The sequence below is a fragment of the Neolamprologus brichardi genome, chromosome 9 (assembly GCF_056152115.1).
Source record: "Neolamprologus brichardi isolate AB-2024 chromosome 9, ASM5615211v1, whole genome shotgun sequence".
NCBI lineage: Eukaryota > Metazoa > Chordata > Actinopteri > Cichliformes > Cichlidae > Neolamprologus > Neolamprologus brichardi.
The window spans coordinates 10,631,185-10,651,710 of NC_142112.1; the positions used below are offsets into that span (position 1 = coordinate 10,631,185).

The 20,526-nt window shown below is 45.9% G+C and overlaps 1 protein-coding gene across 2 annotated transcripts; it reads left to right on the plus strand.

Moving 5' to 3' along the window:
* Positions 1 to 1,402: 1,402 nt before the first annotated feature.
* Positions 1,403 to 17,300, plus strand: pex6 (peroxisomal biogenesis factor 6). Of its 2 annotated transcripts, none has more exons than XM_006808685.3 (18): positions 1,403 to 1,936; positions 2,444 to 3,049; positions 3,975 to 4,144; positions 4,233 to 4,316; positions 4,944 to 5,049; positions 6,742 to 6,863; positions 7,008 to 7,113; positions 7,246 to 7,448; positions 7,609 to 7,795; positions 8,075 to 8,151; positions 8,834 to 8,951; positions 9,380 to 9,585; positions 9,716 to 9,777; positions 10,186 to 10,294; positions 11,456 to 11,572; positions 15,903 to 15,980; positions 16,262 to 16,401; positions 17,122 to 17,300. In XM_006808685.3, the coding sequence occupies exons 1-18, from the start codon at positions 1,415 to 1,417 to the stop codon at positions 17,256 to 17,258; spliced, it is 3,150 nt and encodes a 1,049-aa protein (XP_006808748.2). In that variant the 5' UTR covers positions 1,403 to 1,414; the 3' UTR covers positions 17,259 to 17,300. The 2 variants fall into 2 exon arrangements, with proteins under 2 accessions (XP_006808748.2, XP_087702040.1); XM_087845914.1 differs by having other exon boundaries at positions 7,011 to 7,113.
* The last annotated feature ends 3,226 nt before the right edge of the window (positions 17,301 to 20,526 follow it).

Below are 20,526 nucleotides of genomic sequence, written 5' to 3' on the forward strand. Positions count from 1 at the left end.
GGAGGGCTGTGCGAAAGCAAAAACACATAAATGTGAGACCCGTAAACAAAGCAGCATCTGGCTCCAGTTTAAAGACTTTTTTTGTCTCTGTCTTGGTCTCGGTTTAGGCGGTCTTGACTACAAGTCTAGTAACGAGTAATCTAACTAATTACTATTCCTATAGTTACAACGCTGTTACCGTTACTAACAAGAAAATGCGGTCGCGTTACTATTTTTCAGCAAACAGACGGTTGAAGCTGTCTGTAGTTTACAGCATCTTATATCAGCTGCACAGAAGTAGCTGTAAGTAATCTGGACGCTGCAGCTTTAAGCAGCTGCGCGCTCCTGCAGGCGGTGATCACTTTCTGCCTGACGATCACTTTCTGCCTGACGATCACTTTTTGGCACAACACCTGGAGCTCAGGGGACAAAACAATGGCATGAGTGCTGCTGTTTGACTGAGGAAGAATAAAGTAGTCGTGGTAAGCCAATCACATGACCACTTCAAGATGACAAAGCAACAAGGTGCCAGTTTTTAAATTGTGCTGATAGGCCAGTAAAACCAGAGTCATGATAAACAAAATATACGTGTGCTTGTTCCTCAATAGTTTCATGTTTACTGTCTGAGGACAGCGCAGCGAGACCTCTCTGCTAATGAGCAAAAATCAAACCAAAATCAGCCCGTTCATGTTGGTGCTGGTTGTTTAGGAAGAGAGAGAGAGTTTTGAGATGTGAGAGATTTGTGACGTTTAGCGTGTTTGGAGTGTGTAGTTAGTGTGTTGTCTTGTGTAGTTAGTGTGTTGTGTTGTGTAGTTAGTGTGTTGTGTTGTGAATAGTTTTGTGTTGTGTGTCAGAACAATGAGGCGACTGCTGTCTCCAGGTAGAAACAGCAGTGATACACCTGCTGCTGTCAGACCTGCAGGTATCAGGCTGTGATGTTTCCTTTATAGTGGACAGAAATATTTGGAGTGGCACAAATAATTTGTGTGGCATCTTATTGAAGAACAGCTGATTGTTCTGTCAATAGTTTGACATGGTTAAAAAAGGTAACCAAAAGGTAAATGGCTGCAAATAACTTTGTTGTTTGCAAAACTTGTGCATATGATTTTAAAATTGACAATTTATATTTGCATTTAAAGTTATGAAAAACATGTTTGTGGTTGTTACAGTAACAATATAACTTTTTCTACTCATTTTTTTGTTTCTTGTCTGAGTTTAGATCAATTGTGTTAATACAGTTTGTCAAAATGAAAACATGACTGTAAATTAATTACTTTTTCAAAGTAACTTGCCCAACACTGGGCAGTATATCGTTAGACATAATGAAAAGCATCGAGCTCGTCCTCGGGTTCTCTTGTAGTTCCTCTACTCGTCCGCTAGGTCGCAGTATTAAGAAGGAACGAAGAAGAAGCAGAGGCACCGAAGAAGATTAGTTATGGCGGTTCAGGTTGAGCTGAGTTATTTGGAGACTTTCCCGTCTCACCTCAGTCCTCTGGATGTTTTGATGTTAAAACCACACTTGGACCGTGTCTTCCTAAATGACACGGATCCGCCGACCGTCCTCTTCACTCCTCAGGAGCCTCAGAGCTCCGGCAGGACGGGCATTTTACTGCGTGTTCACCAAACTACCGAGGAAGAGACGGCCGACGGAGTGACCTGTCCTACAGCCAACACCGAGTCAGCGCCACGGGTCCGGCTCTTTACCAGCCGGCTCTTCCTGCGGCACCACGGGCTCCAGCAGTTCAGAGGTACCGGAACCGTCCGAGCTGTGGAGCCCGTCAGCCTGGACAGAGTCGTAGTTGGAGCCCGCAGCAGGCAGAGCCTCCGCCTGGCTGGATCGGAGCAGTTCACCGACAGGTTGCTGGAACTCTGCCGCCCGGGACACTGGCTGCTGGCTCGGCAAGGAGACCCGCTGCTGCTCCCCCGACATACAATCCCAGGAGAAGACCCCGGACAGGTGATGTTCAGAGTCAGACTGATTTAGAAGAAATGCTGTAAAATCATTTCTGTTTTCAACTGGTAACGTTTGTTTGAACGAGCAACAAAAGTCCGTGTTTATGTTACTTCCACACGTGTTTTACTTTTATTTGACTCATGTTGTGATGCTTGTTGCTTTAGATTCACACGTCATATTAGTAAGAAGAGGATGGAAAAGGCCCTTTATTTATTTACACTTGTAAATGTTAGAATTATGGTGAAATCGTTTTGAGGCCATCTCGCCCGCGCTTTAATATTTTAAACACAACGCGCTCATTTGGATCTTAGTCTGATGTTTATGTGGCAGCTGAAGACAAAGAGCAGGACTGAGAACTTAAACGCATGTTATTTGTTTGTTCAAAGCTCTGAATTCAGCGATTCACTGATTCTAATAATCGTGAATCATTTTGCACTGAGCAGCTTCTTGTTACAGCTCTAGATGTGAGAATACAGACTGATTGTCTTCTGTTTTCTGTTCATGGTGCAGCATCAGCTGTTGGAGCTGCTGGTGCTGGAGTGCAGTCCTGTAAAACAGGGGAGGATCACAGCTGATACCTCTCTGGTTCTGACAGATTGCTGGGACTCAGTCACCCCCCCACCCTGCAGGCCACTCAGACTCTGCGTGTCAGACTTTGCTCATTACGCTGACGGCCTTTCTGCTGGCCCATGTCTGCTTGACAACAGGAGCGTGCTGGATTCTGGGTTCCCAGGTGTCCCGTGTCCACTGCTATGCAGAGTGGAAGTTCGGGTGATGGACACCCAGCGATGGCTCGAGCTCAAAGAACAATGTGGGGTAGCCGTGGACCTGCACAGCTGCGTGTTTGTGACCAAACAGCTGCTTCTCAGACTGGGGCTTTTCAACCAGGAGTGGGTACGGCTGTCGAAGCTGGGCGAATCCAGAGGCCCCACAGGAGAGGGCGATGTCACGGGGGGCGTCTGCAGAGAGAGGCTGGCCTCTGTGGTGGTGATGGATCTGCCACCGAGTCCAGAACTACAGAGCCGTGACAACCTGGGCCTCATATCACCTACTCTGTGGTTCAACATGACTGGAGGAGAAGTGATCCCTGTAAACAGCTTCATGCTCAGGATGAAGGTGCTTCAACACTCTGCAAACATTTCAGTAAACAAGATAACAGATTAGCTAGCCATCTGCACAGTGGGCGTTTGTGCTGTGGGTGGACTGCACCTGGTGGCAGTCGTCCTTGCTCTGCTCTGTAGCCTCGATGAGCAAACTAGTAATGTAGAGTAGCTCACCAGCTCACAGCGAGTCTTCAGAGCAGAAGAAACCAGCTGCAGCCAAAGAGTGCACAGCTGTGAGAAAGTAGTTAAATCATGTCAGGAACACAACACCTAAACAGTAACACCGTCACACCGTCACACGTCTGTGCCCACGGGCCCGTTGTTCTCGGATTGGTCCGCACTTTAAACAAAAGTAGGTAAGAGTATGAACCAATCAGGGTTTGCTTCCTGTCATTAACCTTTTGCTCATCCTTACCAGACATGGGCCACAAACAGTATGTTCAACTTGGAAACGTGTTTGGAAAACTATAAGCACCAGCTGCATCCAGCAGAGTCGGATAAATAAATTACTGCACAGCTGTGAGCAAGTCTGTTTCTTCAGATACATTATCAGGTTTTTAAATGACTCAGCGGGTGCTCACAGAGGAATCAGCTGTCGGATCGACTGCATTAGTGCCAATGTTCACCAGTCGCTCTTTTTGCACAGGTCTGATGATCCGTTAATCTGGAAGTTTATTCTATTCCAGGTTTCCAAATCCATTCAAATCAAGTGTCAGTGTAACAGGAAACTGTCCCCAGCAGGCATCTTCTATTTGTTGAAGACTCATTTTTGATCAGTTAAACGATTTTGATCCTTCTTCTTAAAGTTATCCAGGGTTGTTCACGTCACACCATAAATATCCTGAATTTGAACCCAGGACCTTCTCGCTGTGAAGGTTTCATCCCATCAGCTAATCTTCAGTGTTTGTTTTCTGTTTCTGTCTCTCGTCTGGTCTCAGAGGTGGGACCCCCCTCCTCCACAACACAGTGGTCGTCGCTCCGACACGTTCTGCCGCTCGGCTTCTCCACCGTATGCCAGCGAGCTCCACATCCAGCTGGTCACCTCTCCATTCTACAACAACCGGGGCTGCTATGACAACCTGCTGGCTCAACATTTCTGCACGCCCAGGTTGACGGATGCATCCAAACAGTGTCCTTAACATGTAGAAAGAAAGCAGCGCTGTTTTACTCCAGCAGTTTGTCTGGGCTCGTTTCAGGCTGGTGTCACCAGGAGACGTTCTGACTGTTCCAGCTGGAAACCACCCAGACCTGCTCGAGACCCCCGCTGAAGGGATCCACAGGTGCCGCTTATTACTGGTTAATGAGACAAGTCTTTATGCTCTTTACCTAAATCAGACATTTTAATAAATGAAATATCAGACGAGGTTTCTCAGAGAATGCTGTTAAATGCCAGAACAACATTGGTGGGTTCATTTACATTTGGAGAGAAGCAAATTGAGCCTAATAGATCAAAAACCACTTTGAGGCTGCAAGTTTCTAAATTAATGTTGAAATCATGCACAATAACCATTTAGTCTGAGCTGAGCTCTAAACAATAGGCCGAAAAATCCTGAGAAATCAGATAAATTCAAATGAATTCTGAATTCTCGTCGACACACAGGCTGAGGAGCAGGAGTGGCTGCAATCTCCCACTACAGCTTATTAAGCAACCAAAGACCCAGACAGTTAATGTGTGGATTCATTTAGGCCATCATGATCATCAGATTTCTGTAAGAGTAAATCAGAAGAGAGAAAATGTTTAAAAATCCACATTTAACTGTTTTATTCTTTGGTGCATGGAGGATGCTGTTCTGTGGAGGCCACCAGAGACGCTGCAGTTAGAAACTGTTTACTGACCTCAGACTGACGTGGCTAACGCATCACTGTCTGTGACTGTTCAGTGAAAAATGTCCTCTGAACGTCTTCAGGTGTCCGGTGCTGTTCTTCAGGGTGCAGAAGGTATGCTCGTCTGCAGGAAGAGAAGAAGGAGGAGGAGCTTACTTGGCCAGCAGACAGCGTACCTCGCTTTATATGGTGAACAGTGACCGCTAACCTCAGTCATTCTTCTTTATTTCCTCTGTGCGCTGCAAACATGCGGTATGTTGTTGGATCCAGAGACTTTGGCCTCATCTGACCAGACCAGTGTTTCACAGGCTCGTCTGAAATTTCTTCAGCAAACTTAAAACACGTTTTGTCTGCAGCTGTGGAGTCCTGCGTGGTAAGCGCGCATGCAGGTCAGCGTGGTTGAGTGCACTGATGCACTTGCTGGTCCTAAGCCTTTCTGTAGCTCTCCACATGTCGGCCCCTCGGACAACTCTCAGTAATTCGAGGCCAGTTCATGGGGAGCTGATGTTCGGCTCTCCAGCAGTTTAGAAATTCTTCTGTAAGCGATGTCATCAGTATGTTTGCAACAATAAGGCTGTGAAGTACGATCGTTTCCTGTGTGACACTTTGGTAATGACACACCTTGTTATAGGCCATCAGTTGGGCCTGAACCCGCTGATATGTGAGTGTTGCTTTCTGATTACTGATCGGGTTCAGCTGGCGCCTGTTTGCAGCTCCCTTTCTTCATGTGTTCAGTACTGTGTCCCTGTGTCATTTCATCATTTATGGACATCTATGGTTGGATTTCTTTGCATGTGTGGATTTAATTAGTTGTTGAAAATTTCCTGCAGCAGCACTTCTACACATCGTTTAGTTGGTGATGTGTTCAACACTTTGGATACGGCTGCCAGTGAAACTGGGTTACTGGTGTTCATGAATGTGTGACTACTGGTCCAAGTAGCATTCATGGGTGGCTGTCGCTCAGGGCAGGTCGCCTACTGATCGGAAAGTTGGTGGTTCAATCCCCGGCTCCACCAAGTGTCCTCGGCCAAGATACTAACCCCAAGTTGCTCCCCGATGATTGGAGTGTGGATGTAGTTAGAAAGCACTCAGAGTGTGATTGTGTGAATGTGGCGTGTTGTCTAGAGCGCTTTGAGGACTCCGGGAGAGTAGAAAAGCGTTATATAAGACTCAGTCTGTTCATTTTGAAGAGTACAGGGTTGGACTGTCTGCTCAGATGCAGCTGAATGCTGTGAATACCTCAGTGTGACACATCCTGTAAAAGCTTTCTTCTGATATGGTTTAGTGACCATGTCAGCCAGCTGATCTCAATGCTTCAGTTAAACCGCTGAACAAACCCATCTTTAGCTGGGTTGGAGTCCGACCCGCTCCCCCGTGTCCCTGCCTTCCTGTCTGTGCAATAAAGGCTCTTTTCCCAAAGTGTCAGACAGCAGCGTAGCTGTGTGGGGTGCTAGCTCAGGGGAGCCCTGACCCACAGTAGATGATGAAACGTGAGTTGTGTGTATTCTGTTATAAAATGTACCGAAAGTCTTTTTTCTTTTTTCCCTTGATCATTTTTCTACATCTTCGTGTTTTTTCTTTATTTGATCTCCATCTTCAGTGTTTTGTTGTCATGTTTCCTGTCTTTGTAGTTTTTCTTTCCTTCTCAGTTTTGTTATTGTTGCCCCTCGTTCATGTTTCACGTCCTCTGTGCCTGCACTTCTTATATTCTGCCTGGTTTGCCTTATCTCGGGCTAACAGGGCTGCAGGCACTGTTGATTTATCACAGCGAGTAAATGAGACTGTTTGTTTGCAGGGATCCTGCTCACAGTGCAGTCTTTTCTAAGTCTAAGCTGTTGTTAGTCAGCGTCGTTGCTCTGACAGCTCCCCCCACCTCCTCAGGGAACATCTGTAAACAGCCCCGTCCCATGCTCTCTCGTGGAGGGAGCAGCTCTGTCTCCTCCAGGCCTTAACGAGACTGTGGAGCTCCTCATCGACACCATCCTGCCTCACCTGCAGCACAGGTAACCGCCCCGTCTGCTCAGATTTACAACAGCAGGCAGTGAAAACTGAATAGGACCTGAGCTTGAAGTTCACATAAACAAACCTAGTTCAGTAACAGATGCATGATGGCACGCTGCTGATGTTGGCTGTATGTCTGCTCGCAGCAGCTCTCTGTCTGGTTGCACTGTCCTCCTTCACGGTGCTGCAGGAAGTGGAAAGATGGCAGCAGTGAGGGCAGCAAGTGGCAGACTAAACCTCCACCTGCTGAAGGTACAACAGCTGTGCTCAAGTTTCAGAGTGATAAGATGATTAGACATCAGCACATTCTTCATGATTCCTCTCTGCAGGAGAATATTTAAATAAAAGGCAATGTGTTGTTTGGCTGCTGTTCCTCGTTTGCAGGTAGACTGTGTGAGCCTGTGCGCTGACAGTCCTGCAGCCTCTGAGGTAAAGCTGGCGTCAGTGTTTCAGAGGGCCGAGGCCCTGCAGCCCTGCGTTCTGCTGCTCAGGAACCTGCAGCTCGTCCTCAGATCACGAGGGGCTGCCGAGAGCGACTGCAGGGTCCAGGCAAAGCTCTGCCAGCTGCTCAGCTGCGCCCCCACCAGGTCAGTGACGGCCTCTAACCCTCATTCAATACACTGGTCTAGCTCATACCTGTAAACCACTACAGGAGCGCAGAGCATGCAGCAGAGGCGTGCACAAGTGTTTTCAGTCTCCTGTGTGAGCCTCAGAATATAATCAAATGTATCTGTGGTTATCTTTCAGTGTGGTGATGGTGGCAACTGTCTGCAAAGCTCGAGATTTGCCTGCAGGCATCATGGCAGCGTTTGTCCATCAGGTAGCAGTAGAGAGTCCGACTGCAGAGCAGCGGCGTGCCATGCTTTCCAGCCTGAGCAGAGACCTGCACTTAGGGAAGGATGTCAACTTGGAGAACCTCTCCAGACTCACCACAGTGAGTAATGACATCGACTCGACTTCACACCACCACTGGGGCAGAATGATTACTGTTAAAGCTTCAGGTGAAAGCATGTAGGCAGCTGTGTTGGTCCTGTAGAGCTACTCTGGGGAAGGCTTCAGGTTGTTTCTAACCATGAGGCCAAAAAGCTTCTTCTAGCTGCTCCGTGTTCAGGAGTTGCCACAGCTGGTTGGATCCACGTTGGATTTGGATGCTGGTTGCCCTTCCCGAGTGTGGCTCCTGTTTCAGTCCACATGTTCTTCCTCTGCTCCACAGGGTTTCGTGTTGGGGGATCTCAGTGCTTTGCTGGTTGAGGCTGGTAGAGCTGCCTGCAGGAGGTTGATCCACAGCTGGTGAGAATAACTACGTCTTACAGGACAAGATTACCTTCTAGTCCAGATCAAATGTGTCATACTTCATCACCTGTAGTTCATAACTGAGTCTCTGAAACATGTTGTGGTCCTGGAAGCAGCGAGGGGGTGGGGTACTTAAACGCTGAAGCTCGGAGCTCTCAGCTTCTTGGTTTTTGTGTCTGAAGCTCTAATTCAGGATGGAAAGGTTGAATGCTCCCCTCTCAGGTCTCCACTGAACATCCTTCTGCCTCCTGGAAAAAGGTGTAGACCAGGGGTGGGGGACTCCAGGCGTCGAGGGCCACAGGTTTAGATCTCACCCTGGGACAACACACCTGAATCACATGATTAGTTCACTGCCAGGCCTCTGGAGGACTTGAGGACATGCTGAGGACACTCGAGGCCTGGAGTTCCCCTGGTGTAGAACCCTCAGACAGCTTCTTCTCCACAGCACCATATCTACCTCACCCCTGCAAACCTGGTGCTTAAAGAACTGTGGAGGCAACAGTTGGTGCTGCTTTGTAAATCGTTTGCCTCTTACGTATCCTATTGTCTGTCTTAAATACTGCTGTTCTATGCTGTAGGTTACGCCCACTGTTGTTGTGTGAATACTTAATCGTGACAGAAGGAAGATCGGTGTCCCACTGAACAGCCTGTAGTTCAGTCTTTGTTGTTGTTTGTGCAGTGGTGCTCGGCAGCAGGAGGATCTGTGCTGCAGCGGAGTGACCGTCCTGAACCAGGACTTCACCTCTGCTCTGGAGATCCTGCAGGACACCCTGTCCAAGGCCATCGGGGCCCCGAAGGTGACCAAAGACTAAAAGACCGTTTTTGTTTTTGTTGGCGCCCCTGATAAGGCCACACACAAGTTTGTTGTGCATGAATGGTTGTCTGTGGCAGACCGTGGTGGAGTCGACCAAAGCGGCAGAATAACCTTTACTCCGTTTTTAGAAATCCATGTTTGGAAAAATGAACTGACACAGCAGGCAGTGACCTTTGTGTGTGTAAACATAATATTCATTATTTACAAAAAAGTGAATATAACAGTAAAGACTTCTGTGTGTCATCGGGTTGTTTGTTTACAGTGAGAATGGAGAGTTGTGTTTAAGTCACTCCTGTTGTATAGATACGCTGAGGAGGTGTGTGTGTGTCACAGGTGCAGCTTAATACATGGGAAAGAAGCAGCTGTTTGTTTCATCACGTTGTTGTCCTTTGTGTCCTGTGTTGTGAGTAGATACCTAATGTGCGCTGGGAGGATGTCGGCGGTCTCCAGCACGTGAAGAAGGAGATCCTGGACACGGTTCAGCTTCCTTTGCAGTGTCCTCAGCTCTTGTCTCTGGATCTGAACCGGACTGGAATCCTGCTGTGTGGACCACCAGGGACGGGAAAGACTCTGTTGGCCAAAGCTGTGGCTACTGAGTGCTCCATGACTTTCCTCAGGTAGATTTAGTTCCACTTCATAGGAACGAAACGGGCAGAAAGGCGTCACGCTGAAAAGAATCAGCATGTGTTTGCTGAGGTTTGCTGAGATGGCCAAGTGTTCACTGACACTGTTACTTCTGTCTTTTAGTGTCAAAGGTCCGGAGCTCATCAACATGTACGTGGGTCAGAGTGAAGAAAACATCAGAGAAGGTGTTTCTTAGTCTTTACATTCAACTGTATTTGTTTTGGTAATGTTGTTAGTTTCAAGCTAACGTCTGAGACTGAAAACTCACTGAGTTACTATAAAGCCACGTTATTGTTTTTCTTGGAACATTGTTTCATTTTAACTTCAAACAAAAAGCCGACCTGTGGGGACTGCAGCGTGCCTGGACAGACTGTCGCTGCTTCTTTAAGCCATTACCAAAAAAACTGAAGTTTATTTTTGGCTCACTTTAAAAAAAAAAAACAACAAACAGTCGTCTCTTCCTGTTTGTTCTTTTTTGTTTTGCTGCGTTTACAGTGAATAATATTCTTGTTCCCAGAAACGTATCACACAGAGTTAAATTAGAACACATTTTTAAGTAAATGTTATATATTTATGTACGTGATTGTCATCAGTTTTCCACAGAGCACGCTCAGCAGCTCCCTGCGTCATCTTCTTTGATGAGCTAGACTCTCTGGCTCCCAGCAGAGGGCGCAGTGGAGACTCTGGAGGGGTGATGGACAGGTGTGTGCACGCCTTCATTTTTATTTTGATTATTTATAATATTTGTTGTTTCTGATTTTGTTTTTTTTTGTTCAAAAGAAATGAATCTTTTTCATTATTGGGAAGCACTGTTTGGCACCTTGACCGAGAGAGGGCTGCCACGATTAGTCGACTAGTCACGATTACGTCGACGACTGATTTAATAGTCGACGTGTCGTTTGAAGCTTTGTAAGATCCCAAAAGACGCAGGAATAAGAAGCAGGATTTAAGAGTGTAATAACGGACTGAAACAGAAGATGGCAGCACTGCATGTACAAGGATGCCAGCTGCCGTTAAACCCCGAAGAAGAAGAAGAAGCTGTGTCCCAGAATTCATAGCGCAGCCCAGCTCAGTTTCCAACAATGGCAGCAGCTAGTTAGTTTTAATATTACTCTTATTATTCTTTCTGGGTCACAAAATAAACGTTGAACATATTTTCAGGCGAGAATGTAGCTGTGTAAACCTCAAATATCTGCTCAGTTTATCAAGACACCACATATTTTCAAAAGCGCTCCGACGTTTTCGGAGACGTCTGTTAGCCACTAGCTCGATAGCTAGCCGGGGGCTAGGCTAACTAGAGCCGTGAGAACACCGGACTCCCGGCTAATCGTTTTCAAACCCACCGCCTTCTTTCGCTACTCAGGTTAAACATGATATATAAGTCACTTAGATAACTTCAAAATAATATTGTTTGGCTTTTTTTAGTATTTTATTTGTTCCTGAGTAAATCGGTTTGGCTGAGATTAAAGTTATAGTTTTTACACAGCTGAATAAACGTCAAGCAGACAGCTGATTATCAGAAGTGTGAGATGCTGAGAATTTACTCCGGTGTCCTGTTATATTTTAGATAGCAAGGAGTTTATTAAACTTCACCGAAACAATCTGCAAATTTCATTAAAATGTAATAAACTATCATCTTGTCTTTATTTTTAGTTAGCACATACCTTAAACACTTACAGCTGTAAGCTAATGATAGTTATATAAGAGCAGATGCTGCTGGTGCAATAAGCTGTAGTTTTACGTCCAATGGATGATGATCTGATTAGTCGACTCTCAGAATAATCGTTTGTGGCAGCCCTACTGAGAGACATAATTTACTGTGCTCAGCTCTTGTACCATCGATGAATTTTACTTTTTGTGCAGAGTTGTGTCTCAGCTGTTGGCTGAGCTTGATGCGCTGCACTCATCTGGTGGGGTTTTTGTAATCGGAGCCACAAATCGTCCAGACCTGCTGGACCAGTCGCTGCTCCGACCTGGCAGGTCAGCGCTCTCACTCACTCACACACAGTTATGTTTGCATCACTTCACAGGGTGTTGTGCTGGCTCCAAAAACAAATCCGTTCTTAATGAACCACAGAATGACCCCGCTGCTTAGTTGAATGATGGCATTTATTACTTTTCCTGATGAGTTTTTGTTTGCAATTCCTAGATTCAAGACTTCTTCAATAAAGCAATTCTGGTTCCCTTTCAGTCGGTACAACACATAAGCATCCTCCCCCTTCTATTTAGCTCTGTTGTCTGCCGACTTGAAGTTAGCTTAACTGCCCCTGTTGGTGCATAGGAGGCCCGTGGAGCGATAAGTTCGAGTTATCCTTAGCGTTTTGGAATGGACACCAAATCAAAGCAAGCAAGGCAGAAATCTTCTGTTTGCCCCTGTCCTCAGGGGTGCGGTTTCTCTTTGCACGATGCGTGCCCCGTCTGCCTTGAGATTGTCCACGCTATGAGAGCACTGATGGAGCCGAAGCCTGTTATTTTGTCACTAGCTCCGGCGTTCGAGGCTGGAAAGACGGGTGGTGTTTGTGGAGAAAGTGCTGGGACATACGGTTGCATACCCTCTCCAATCTGAGTCTGGGGTCCCGGCTTCATCCGAGTCATGAGCTCCGTCACTATGTTCCAGACATACCAGGAGCTCAGATTGCTGGTTGCTGATGACAGCCCGCTGGGACCTCACCCTGCGAGTCTTGAACAAATATTTACAAAGGTACAAGGTGAAGATGCTAACAATCAGCTTTTGAATGCAGTCGGCCTGGAAGATTGTTTCAAACCAACTGATCTAATAGATGCTTATTTTCATGTGGCTGTACACCCGAACCACAGGCAGTTTCTGAGGTTGGATTCGAGGGCGTAGCCTACGAATACCTGGTGCTGCCATTCCGGTCGTCTCTCACTCCTCGCACCTTCGCAAAATGTGCCGAGGCAGCATTGGCATTCCTCAGAGAGAGAAGCATTTGCATCTTAGCTTGTGTAGGTGACTGGGCTCTTGTAGCTTGCTCCAGAGAGTAGGTGGTGACACAGCTGTCACTGGTTTTGTCAAATATTCAGGCACTGGGTTTCTCTGTGAACTTTCAAAGAGCTTGCTAGTTCAGAGTCAGCACGTTTCTTTCCTCGGTTTGGAAATATGCTTGCTTTCCAGCTGCGCACGTTTGCCAGCTGCATTTCGTTGCTGATTTACTCTATGATCACTGTAGTGCCACTTGAATTGTTAAAGATGAGAGTGCTGCATCTTGCATGCTACCTCTTGGTCCTGTAGGGAGCCGGGTGCTGCATCAGGGTGTTGTTTCACAAGGTGGTGTCCACAGATGCTTCCCTAGGGGGTGGGGAGCACTGTGTGAGGGCACATCAGTGAGAGGGATCTGGACCACAGACCAGTGTGATCTGTGCATCAACCACTTAGAGCTGCTAGCAGTGTTCTTGGCTCTCAAGCATTTTCATTCAATTCAATTTTATTTATCCAGCGCCAAATCACAACAACAGTCGCCTCAAGGTGCTTTCTATTGAAAGGTCGACCCTACAATAATAGATACAGAGAAAAACCCAACAATCATATGACCCCCTGTGAGCAGCACTTTGGTGACAGTGGGAAGGAAAAACTCCCTTTTAACAGGAAGAAACCTCCAGCAGAACCAGGCTCAGGGAGGGGCGGGGCCATCTGCTGCGACCGGCAGATGGCCGGTGATGATATGCATAAATGGGAGCTCATTTCTGTCCAGTTCTGAGGGGCCAGCCTAGTCAGTACAGACAAATCAACAGAGGTGTCTCACATAAACGGGGAGGGAGGAAGACGCTCCCTTCCCCTGTTGAAGCAGTCTTACTCTCTGTTATGGTGCAGTGGTCGTTTTATGTCTCTGAGAGCCACTTATGTTATGGGCCATTTGAGCCTGGGGCCAGACCTTCTCTCCACTGGGGGTCCTCTGGTGAGGGAATGGAGGTTCCACCCTTTTGATAGTGGCCCAGATTTGGGATCTGTTTGGCAAGGCGCAAATTGCACCAATCACTTTGCCTCCAGGGTAAACACTCACTGCCCCTGTTCTTCTCCATAATTGACCACATTGCACCCTTGGGCATGGACGTGCAAGCGCACCAATGGCCAGACGTGCTCCTGTATGCATTCCTCTCGGTGGCAATGATATCTCCAGTTCTAGAGAGCCTCACCAGTGTCTTTCTCTGATTCTAGTGGCCCCTTGGTGGCCCACAAGGTCATGGTATGCAGAGATAATTGGTCTGCTAGCAGTGAGTCCTTGGCAGCTTCCTCTCCACAGGGACCTCCTCTCACCCGTGATCCACCCACACCTGGATCTGTGGTGCTGCTACCGCAGCATCCACTAGAGGCTGGTACCCTCACAAATAGCAGGTCTTGGAGCGATGTTGCTGAGACTGCCACACTCTCCAGCGCTCTGTTGTGGATGTGTTGACATTCCTGCAGGAGCTGCTGGATGAGGCCCTTTCATTTTCTACAGTTACGGTTTATTTAGTAGCTATATCTGCTTTGACAGGGTGACACCAGGGGCACATGCCCTCGCCATACGTTCTTTAAAAGGGGTTTGCCGGTTGAGACCCGTGGTTAGGTTAATCTGCTCTTATTGCACTTCTGATTAGATGCAAAATTTATTTCGATACCCTGTATTTGTACATGTGTCATGACAATAAAGTTTAAGTACAGTGTCCCTGCAGGGGACTTGTCCTTGGTGCTGGAGCGCCCCCTTTTTTGAACCCATTAGGTCTGTGGATATGAAATATTATATGCTTCTCGCTTTGGCAAAGCGAGTGGGTGACCTTCATCGTCTGTCTGTGCATCCCTCCTGCACACAGTTCTCTCCTGATTGTGCCCGAATGCTGCCCATTTTCCCACGGTCGTTCCTGCAGCTTATAGCTCTGTGGACATTGAGTGGCTGAGCTTTTGCTGCCCTCCTCTTGCGTCTGAGGAGCAGAGAAGGATGCCTTCTTTTTGTCCGGTGTGTGTGCTATGTACCTACATTGAGTCCACTCAAAACATGCGTTTATGTGACCAGTGTCACCAGTGTCTGCTTCGCTAATCCAGCCACAGAAGGGGGTCTGTCTAAACCAGGTGTGGGCAACATCAGGCCTTGATGGCCGGTGTCCTGCAGTTTTAGATATCACCCTAGGGCAACTCCTGTTCCCTGAAGGAGAGGAACGAGGTACAACACAACGTTGCCCTGCTGCACAGCTCGGTGAAGAGCGACTATCGAACTGAGGGATGACTGTGATGACACGGGGTATATATGTAGGCGAGGCTGTGTGCATGTCATCGCAGGGCATCCGCTTTAAAGGCGTGAATAAAGATTTCTTCAGCCAGAGCACGTGGGAGCGTAATATCAAATACTTATGTGTTGTACTAGGGCTGTGCGATATGACCAAAATCTCTTATCCCGATATAAGATATCTATCGTCCGATAACGATATAAATCACAAACATTTAACATTTTCTGTAAATTCTGTGAATCTCGGGCGTCATGTTGCTGGAGTCGAGTGTTTTAACCGATGCATGAAACGATACATTTTTAGACATAAGTTGTAACGGCTGCCGTTTTCTTTGATGATTTGATTTCTTTCTTTGAGGATGATGTTGCCCACATGTTGCTCCACAGTTACTGACACAAACAACACAGAGACACTTTCATGGTTTAGTCAATGCTATAAAACAGATTAGCAGCAGATAATAAACATTCCTAATGAACGATGAACACTTGGGCTGTTCGATATAACGTTTGATATCAGATGATGATATAAAACGTTTGAGTCTAAGTTTTATTTTTTAGCACCTGGCGGCTCTTTTTGCTTCTCATCCATAAACTCTCTGCATCTTTCACGTCATTCAGTTTATTTTGAAAAGTCTCAACAGGATCTTGAGCTTTATTGTAAAAGGTTTATGTGGAAAATAAACCAGCGGTTTTACCATCGTTGTTGCTAACGACAACGCATAAAAACAAGCGCTTGTCCGTCCGTAGTGTGGTTATATTAAATATAAGAGAAAGAGAGAACTTTATTAATGAATGAATGAATAATAATAATAAATTAATACAGTCACTACAGTGACATCAAAACATGAACAAATATTGCCGTAACAGTTTATTTTGCGACACCACGAAACAAACGATAGCGTAAAATGAAACGACAGACGTTTTTATATCGTCATCAGATGTATATCGTCATATCGAACAGCCCCATGTTGTACCTCGTTCCTCTCCTTCAGGGAACAGAAGTTACAGATATAACGTTTTGTTTCATTTGGAATCAATCAGACAGATTTCTCTGATTTCAGTGTGTCTGAACCTCTCCTTTGTCTTCTTAGGTTTGATAAGCTGGTCTACATGGGAATCAATGAGGATCGTGTTTCCCAGCTGCAGGTTTTTCAGGCCATCCTCAGAAAGTAAGAACAGCACTTCCTGCGAAGGCCGGGCCTTTACACAAGCTGCAAAGAAGCTAGGCACAAAAAACGACCTTTTTTCTCCGACATATTTCATTCTGATATGATTCATAAAATACTTTGGTCTTCACAGCTTCAGTACAGAGAACCTGTGATCGGATTAAAATAAAATTATGAAATTATGAGCATGAGAAATTTGTGTTTACGTAGCATCAGTCCATTTAAATGGTAAGTACTATACTTTAACTTCATCTTTTAAAACACGAGCTTTTTCTTGGTTCCAGGTTTCAGTTGGACCCTGCTGTGAATCTCCAAGAGGTGGTGGACTGCTGCCCTGCTCACATGACCGGTGCTGACCTATACGCTCTTTGTTCAGATGCCACGATGGCAGCCATCAAGAGGAAGATCTCTCTCATCAATGACGGTGAGGAAACCTGATTCATCCTGATTCATTGAAAGGACTAGATGATGATGCGGTGCTTAGGCGATGACTACTGTGAGGAAAGGCAGCCCGAAGCTTTTTCAGGGGGAGACATTGTCAGCTGTGCGCCTCACAGGGTGTTTCGGCCAAAGGGTAATCTCCCCACCCTGTATATGGCTTAACCCCTCTAACAGTCTCACCGAACACAAACACAGGTGAGGTCACAAAGGCAGGAAGTAAAACATCCTCACTAAATAAGAAACAGAACCCTCACATAGGACGTGTCCCTATAATAAAACACTACAGCCCCCCCCCCCCACCAACAGGCTGGAGAGGTCAACAGTAACAAAAGAATGTCTTTAATCAGGCTGCTTGAACCAAGACTTACAAATTTAAGTAACACAATGACAACATTTAACAATTTGATTTGTGTAAAAACAACAAAAATGTGATCACAAAAGATACACTTCCTGTTTCTCTTTCTGTGCTTGTTGTTATTTGTAGTAAACACTGATGGACTACATGTATAGAAAAGTCTGAGTGCGTCTGCCAGCTGAAAGTTGTGCCCGTTAACAGCTGATTCTGCTGGTCTAACAAACATGATGCAAAAAGATCGTGTTCCACATCTTTAAGCTTTTGAACAGGCGGTGAGATTGGCTTACCTGTCTGCTCTTCTCTGTTCCCCTTCAAACCTTTGACCCTCTCCATCTCTCTCCCTGTCAGGTCTAGACTCTGAAGACTCTCCTGTCCTCCTCTCCACTGAGGATTTCTCCACTGCTTTAGAAAACTTCAAGTCATCAGTTTCTGATGAGGAGCTCCTGCGATACAAAGACATTCAACAAAAACTCGCTGCAAAGTAGAAACACACAGACGTGTTCGTCATGAGGCTGACAGATGTTCAACAGTTTAAATCACCTCAGAAAAATCTCTGCTGTACAACACTGCACGGCAGTGTAAATCATGTAAACAGAAGCTGGTAATATATTTAATTAATAAAGACACTAATGAAAAGTGGTTTGTCTCTGTGTTAGCCGTGTGACGGACCGTCAGTCTGTCCCGGGTGTAGCCGGCCTCTCGCAGCCTGTAGGCTCACTGACCCTGGACTGGGTGGATGAAAACTGGTGTAGAATTTCACTGTGTTTGGTGGAGCTGCCATCATCATTTGTAATTGCCACATAAGTGGGGCGTCGGAAAGATCTGGAGTGGTGTTTCAGCACCTTCAGTAAACCTGAGCGGCAGCTTAATGCTGTTAAGATCTTTCTATTTGATTATCCAGATGAACAGATCACATTTTTGGGGCTGTTTATAATAGATGTAATTTATCCACTCTGGGTTTTTATTGTTGGTATCACATGTCCAAAGAATAGAAGCCATGATGTGATCCTGCAACAATTTAATTGCATACTTTAAATTTATCAGGGATCTCTGGGGTGTCTGTGTCTTTGTTTGAAATCATTAACAATAGCAGCCCGTCTGACAGGCTGGTGGAAGTGTTTCAACAAATGTGTTTATTTAGATGGTGCTATTTCAAACAATTCTGACTTTTCCATTAACATGAAACTACTGTACTTGTGCATACGAGTGAGAAAAGGCTTCACACACCTGCAGCACATTTTAAAGTAATATCCTGGTCTTGTTTTCTCACTTGATGCAGACGTACAGGATACGGACATTATTGTTGTCCACTCACTTAATACTGAGCTTAATACTATAAATATCATCTTTCCACAGGCAACTTCAGGACTACTCAACATTACAATTACAAAAAGAAAAATGGGAATCAGACCTATCACTACTAACGCCAACATCTGGAATGAGATTTGCAGAAGCATCTATTTCAAAACAAAATTTGCCAATTTACAGCTAATGCAATATTAAATATTCCACAAAACTCAGCTTTCTGGACAAACACAACTTTAAATAGGAGTCACATCAGAATTGTTCACAAAATTGGGTAAATGGTTTGATGCAGCTCTGCTTTTACAGTTAAACTACAGTATAAAAGAGCACTTGCACTGCAGTGGTGGTCTCTCTGATTGCCCAGTATGCAGATGACATTGCTGTCTTCAGTAATAGATTAAAGTTCATTGTCATGTACACTGCAAAACACAAATGGTTACTCTGAGCAATGAAATTCTTACTTTGCGAGTTCCCAGTCAGGGGACAGAAGTAGTGATGGTTGAAGTGAGCCTTCAGAAAACGAGGGAAACGGCTGGCTCACCAGAGGAATGGGCGCAGGCACCTGCCAGGTGGCAGGAGTGTGTGGTGGCAGATTTCTTTTCTCATGTATTAATCACATATTTAATCATATCACATTAGTTATAGTAATATCACTTTCTCTTTACTATAGTAAGACCACTCCCATCACCAGTTTACATGCATGTGGAAAGTTAACACAGTGAGGCCGTTGTAATGAGAGACGTTAAACAGATAGTGAGGCTCCTTCTGCTTATCAGGGATGTAAATCCTTAGGTGATGGCTAAGCAGAAAACAAGGTCATAATTCTCTCTGTGAGGGAGGAGGTATAGCCCCCCCCCCCATGAGAGGGGCCAACATGTAAGAGTTTGAGGAATGTTCTTTGTCTGTGTCTCTGTATATGCTATATAAGATGTAAGGGTGGTGGCCACATTTCAGAGATGGTCCTGGTGTTTCACTGGGATGCTCACTCCACATTGTGTTTATTAAACCCACTTCAAATCAAGCTCACTGGGTGTGTTGCAGGTTATTGTTAACATTTCCACGACAATTTGGCGTCACGAACAGTGTTCCTCACGTGAGTTTCGCTGAATCGCAGGTATGCGGTGACTGGCCATCCTGGGGGAAAATAGTCCCAGTCCCACCGTTCTTTTGTTTTCAAAAAAGGGGTACCGCTAGAGGCCTTCAGCGACTCACACATGCAGGAATTTAACGAACTATGAGGAAAGAAATGGGAAAAGAATCTGCAACGGTGAGCTGTTTTGATTTGGGGGGAGTTTTCAAGCGGACCACAAAAAGGGAAAACCTCAAAAAAACGACGCCTAAATTATGGATTGTCGTGGGAAGGACTTTTCTGTCCTTGGGAAGGACTCTTCTGTCTTTGGGTTTATGGTTTTTAGCACTTTGTACCGAAGCAAAGGCTGCAGAGGGGACGCCCGGCTGCAATGGGTGCTGAGCTCAGCAAAGCGGCTACAGGAGCCGTGGGGAGGTTGTGTCCCTGGAGGTGGTCTGGGTGAAAACTCCAAATGGGTGAAGTATGTGTTGTGTAAGAGAAAGATGTTGACAGGACTAAGAGTTTTGTTTGTTTGTTTGTAGTTTTTTTTAAAGTTGTTATTGCTTTTGTTGTTTTCTTTTTCTTTCTTTTTTTTTGTTTTTGTTTTGGATGGACCACTGGGAGGGAAACCTCAGGAATACGACACCTAATTTCAGGACTGTTGTGGGAAGGACTCTGTCCTTAGTTTATGGTGTTTAACACTTTTGCACCATAAGGAAAAGGCTGGACGGCGAACGCACTTGTCCACAAAGCTGAGGTCAGCAGTACGGCCACCTCCAGGTGGTCCGGGCAAATCCAGGTTTTGATTGGATGATTTTTTTTCTCTTTCAGAAATATGGGAAAGAATACGTACAGTCTGAAGTGTGTAGAAACTGAGGAATGCAGTAAAGAGAAGTGTGTGTGTGTGTGTGTGTGTGTGTGTGTGTGTGTGTGTGTGTGTGTGTGTGTGAGAAGAGCTGTGTGTGTGTGTGTGTGTGTGTGTGAGAAGAGCTGTGTGTGTGTGTGTGTGTGTGTGAGAAGAGCTGTGTGTGTCTGTGTGTGTGTGTGTGAGAAGAGCTGTGTGTGTGTGTGTGTGTCTGTGTGTGTGTGTCTGTGTGTGTGTGTGAGAAGAGCTGTGTGTGTCTGTGTGTGTGTGTGTTTGTGTGTGTGTGAGAAGAGCTGTGTCTGTGTGTGTGTCTGTGTGTGTGTGTGTGTGAGAAGAGCTGTGTCTGTGTGTGTGTGTGTGTGTGTGAGAAGAGCTGTGTGTGTGTGTGTGTGTCTGTGTGTGTGTGTGTGTGTGTGTGTGAGAAGAGCTGTGTCTGTGTGTGTGTGTGTGTGTGTCTGTGTGTGTGTAGGTGTGTGTGTCTGTGTGTGTGTGTGAGAAGAGCTGTGTGTGTGTG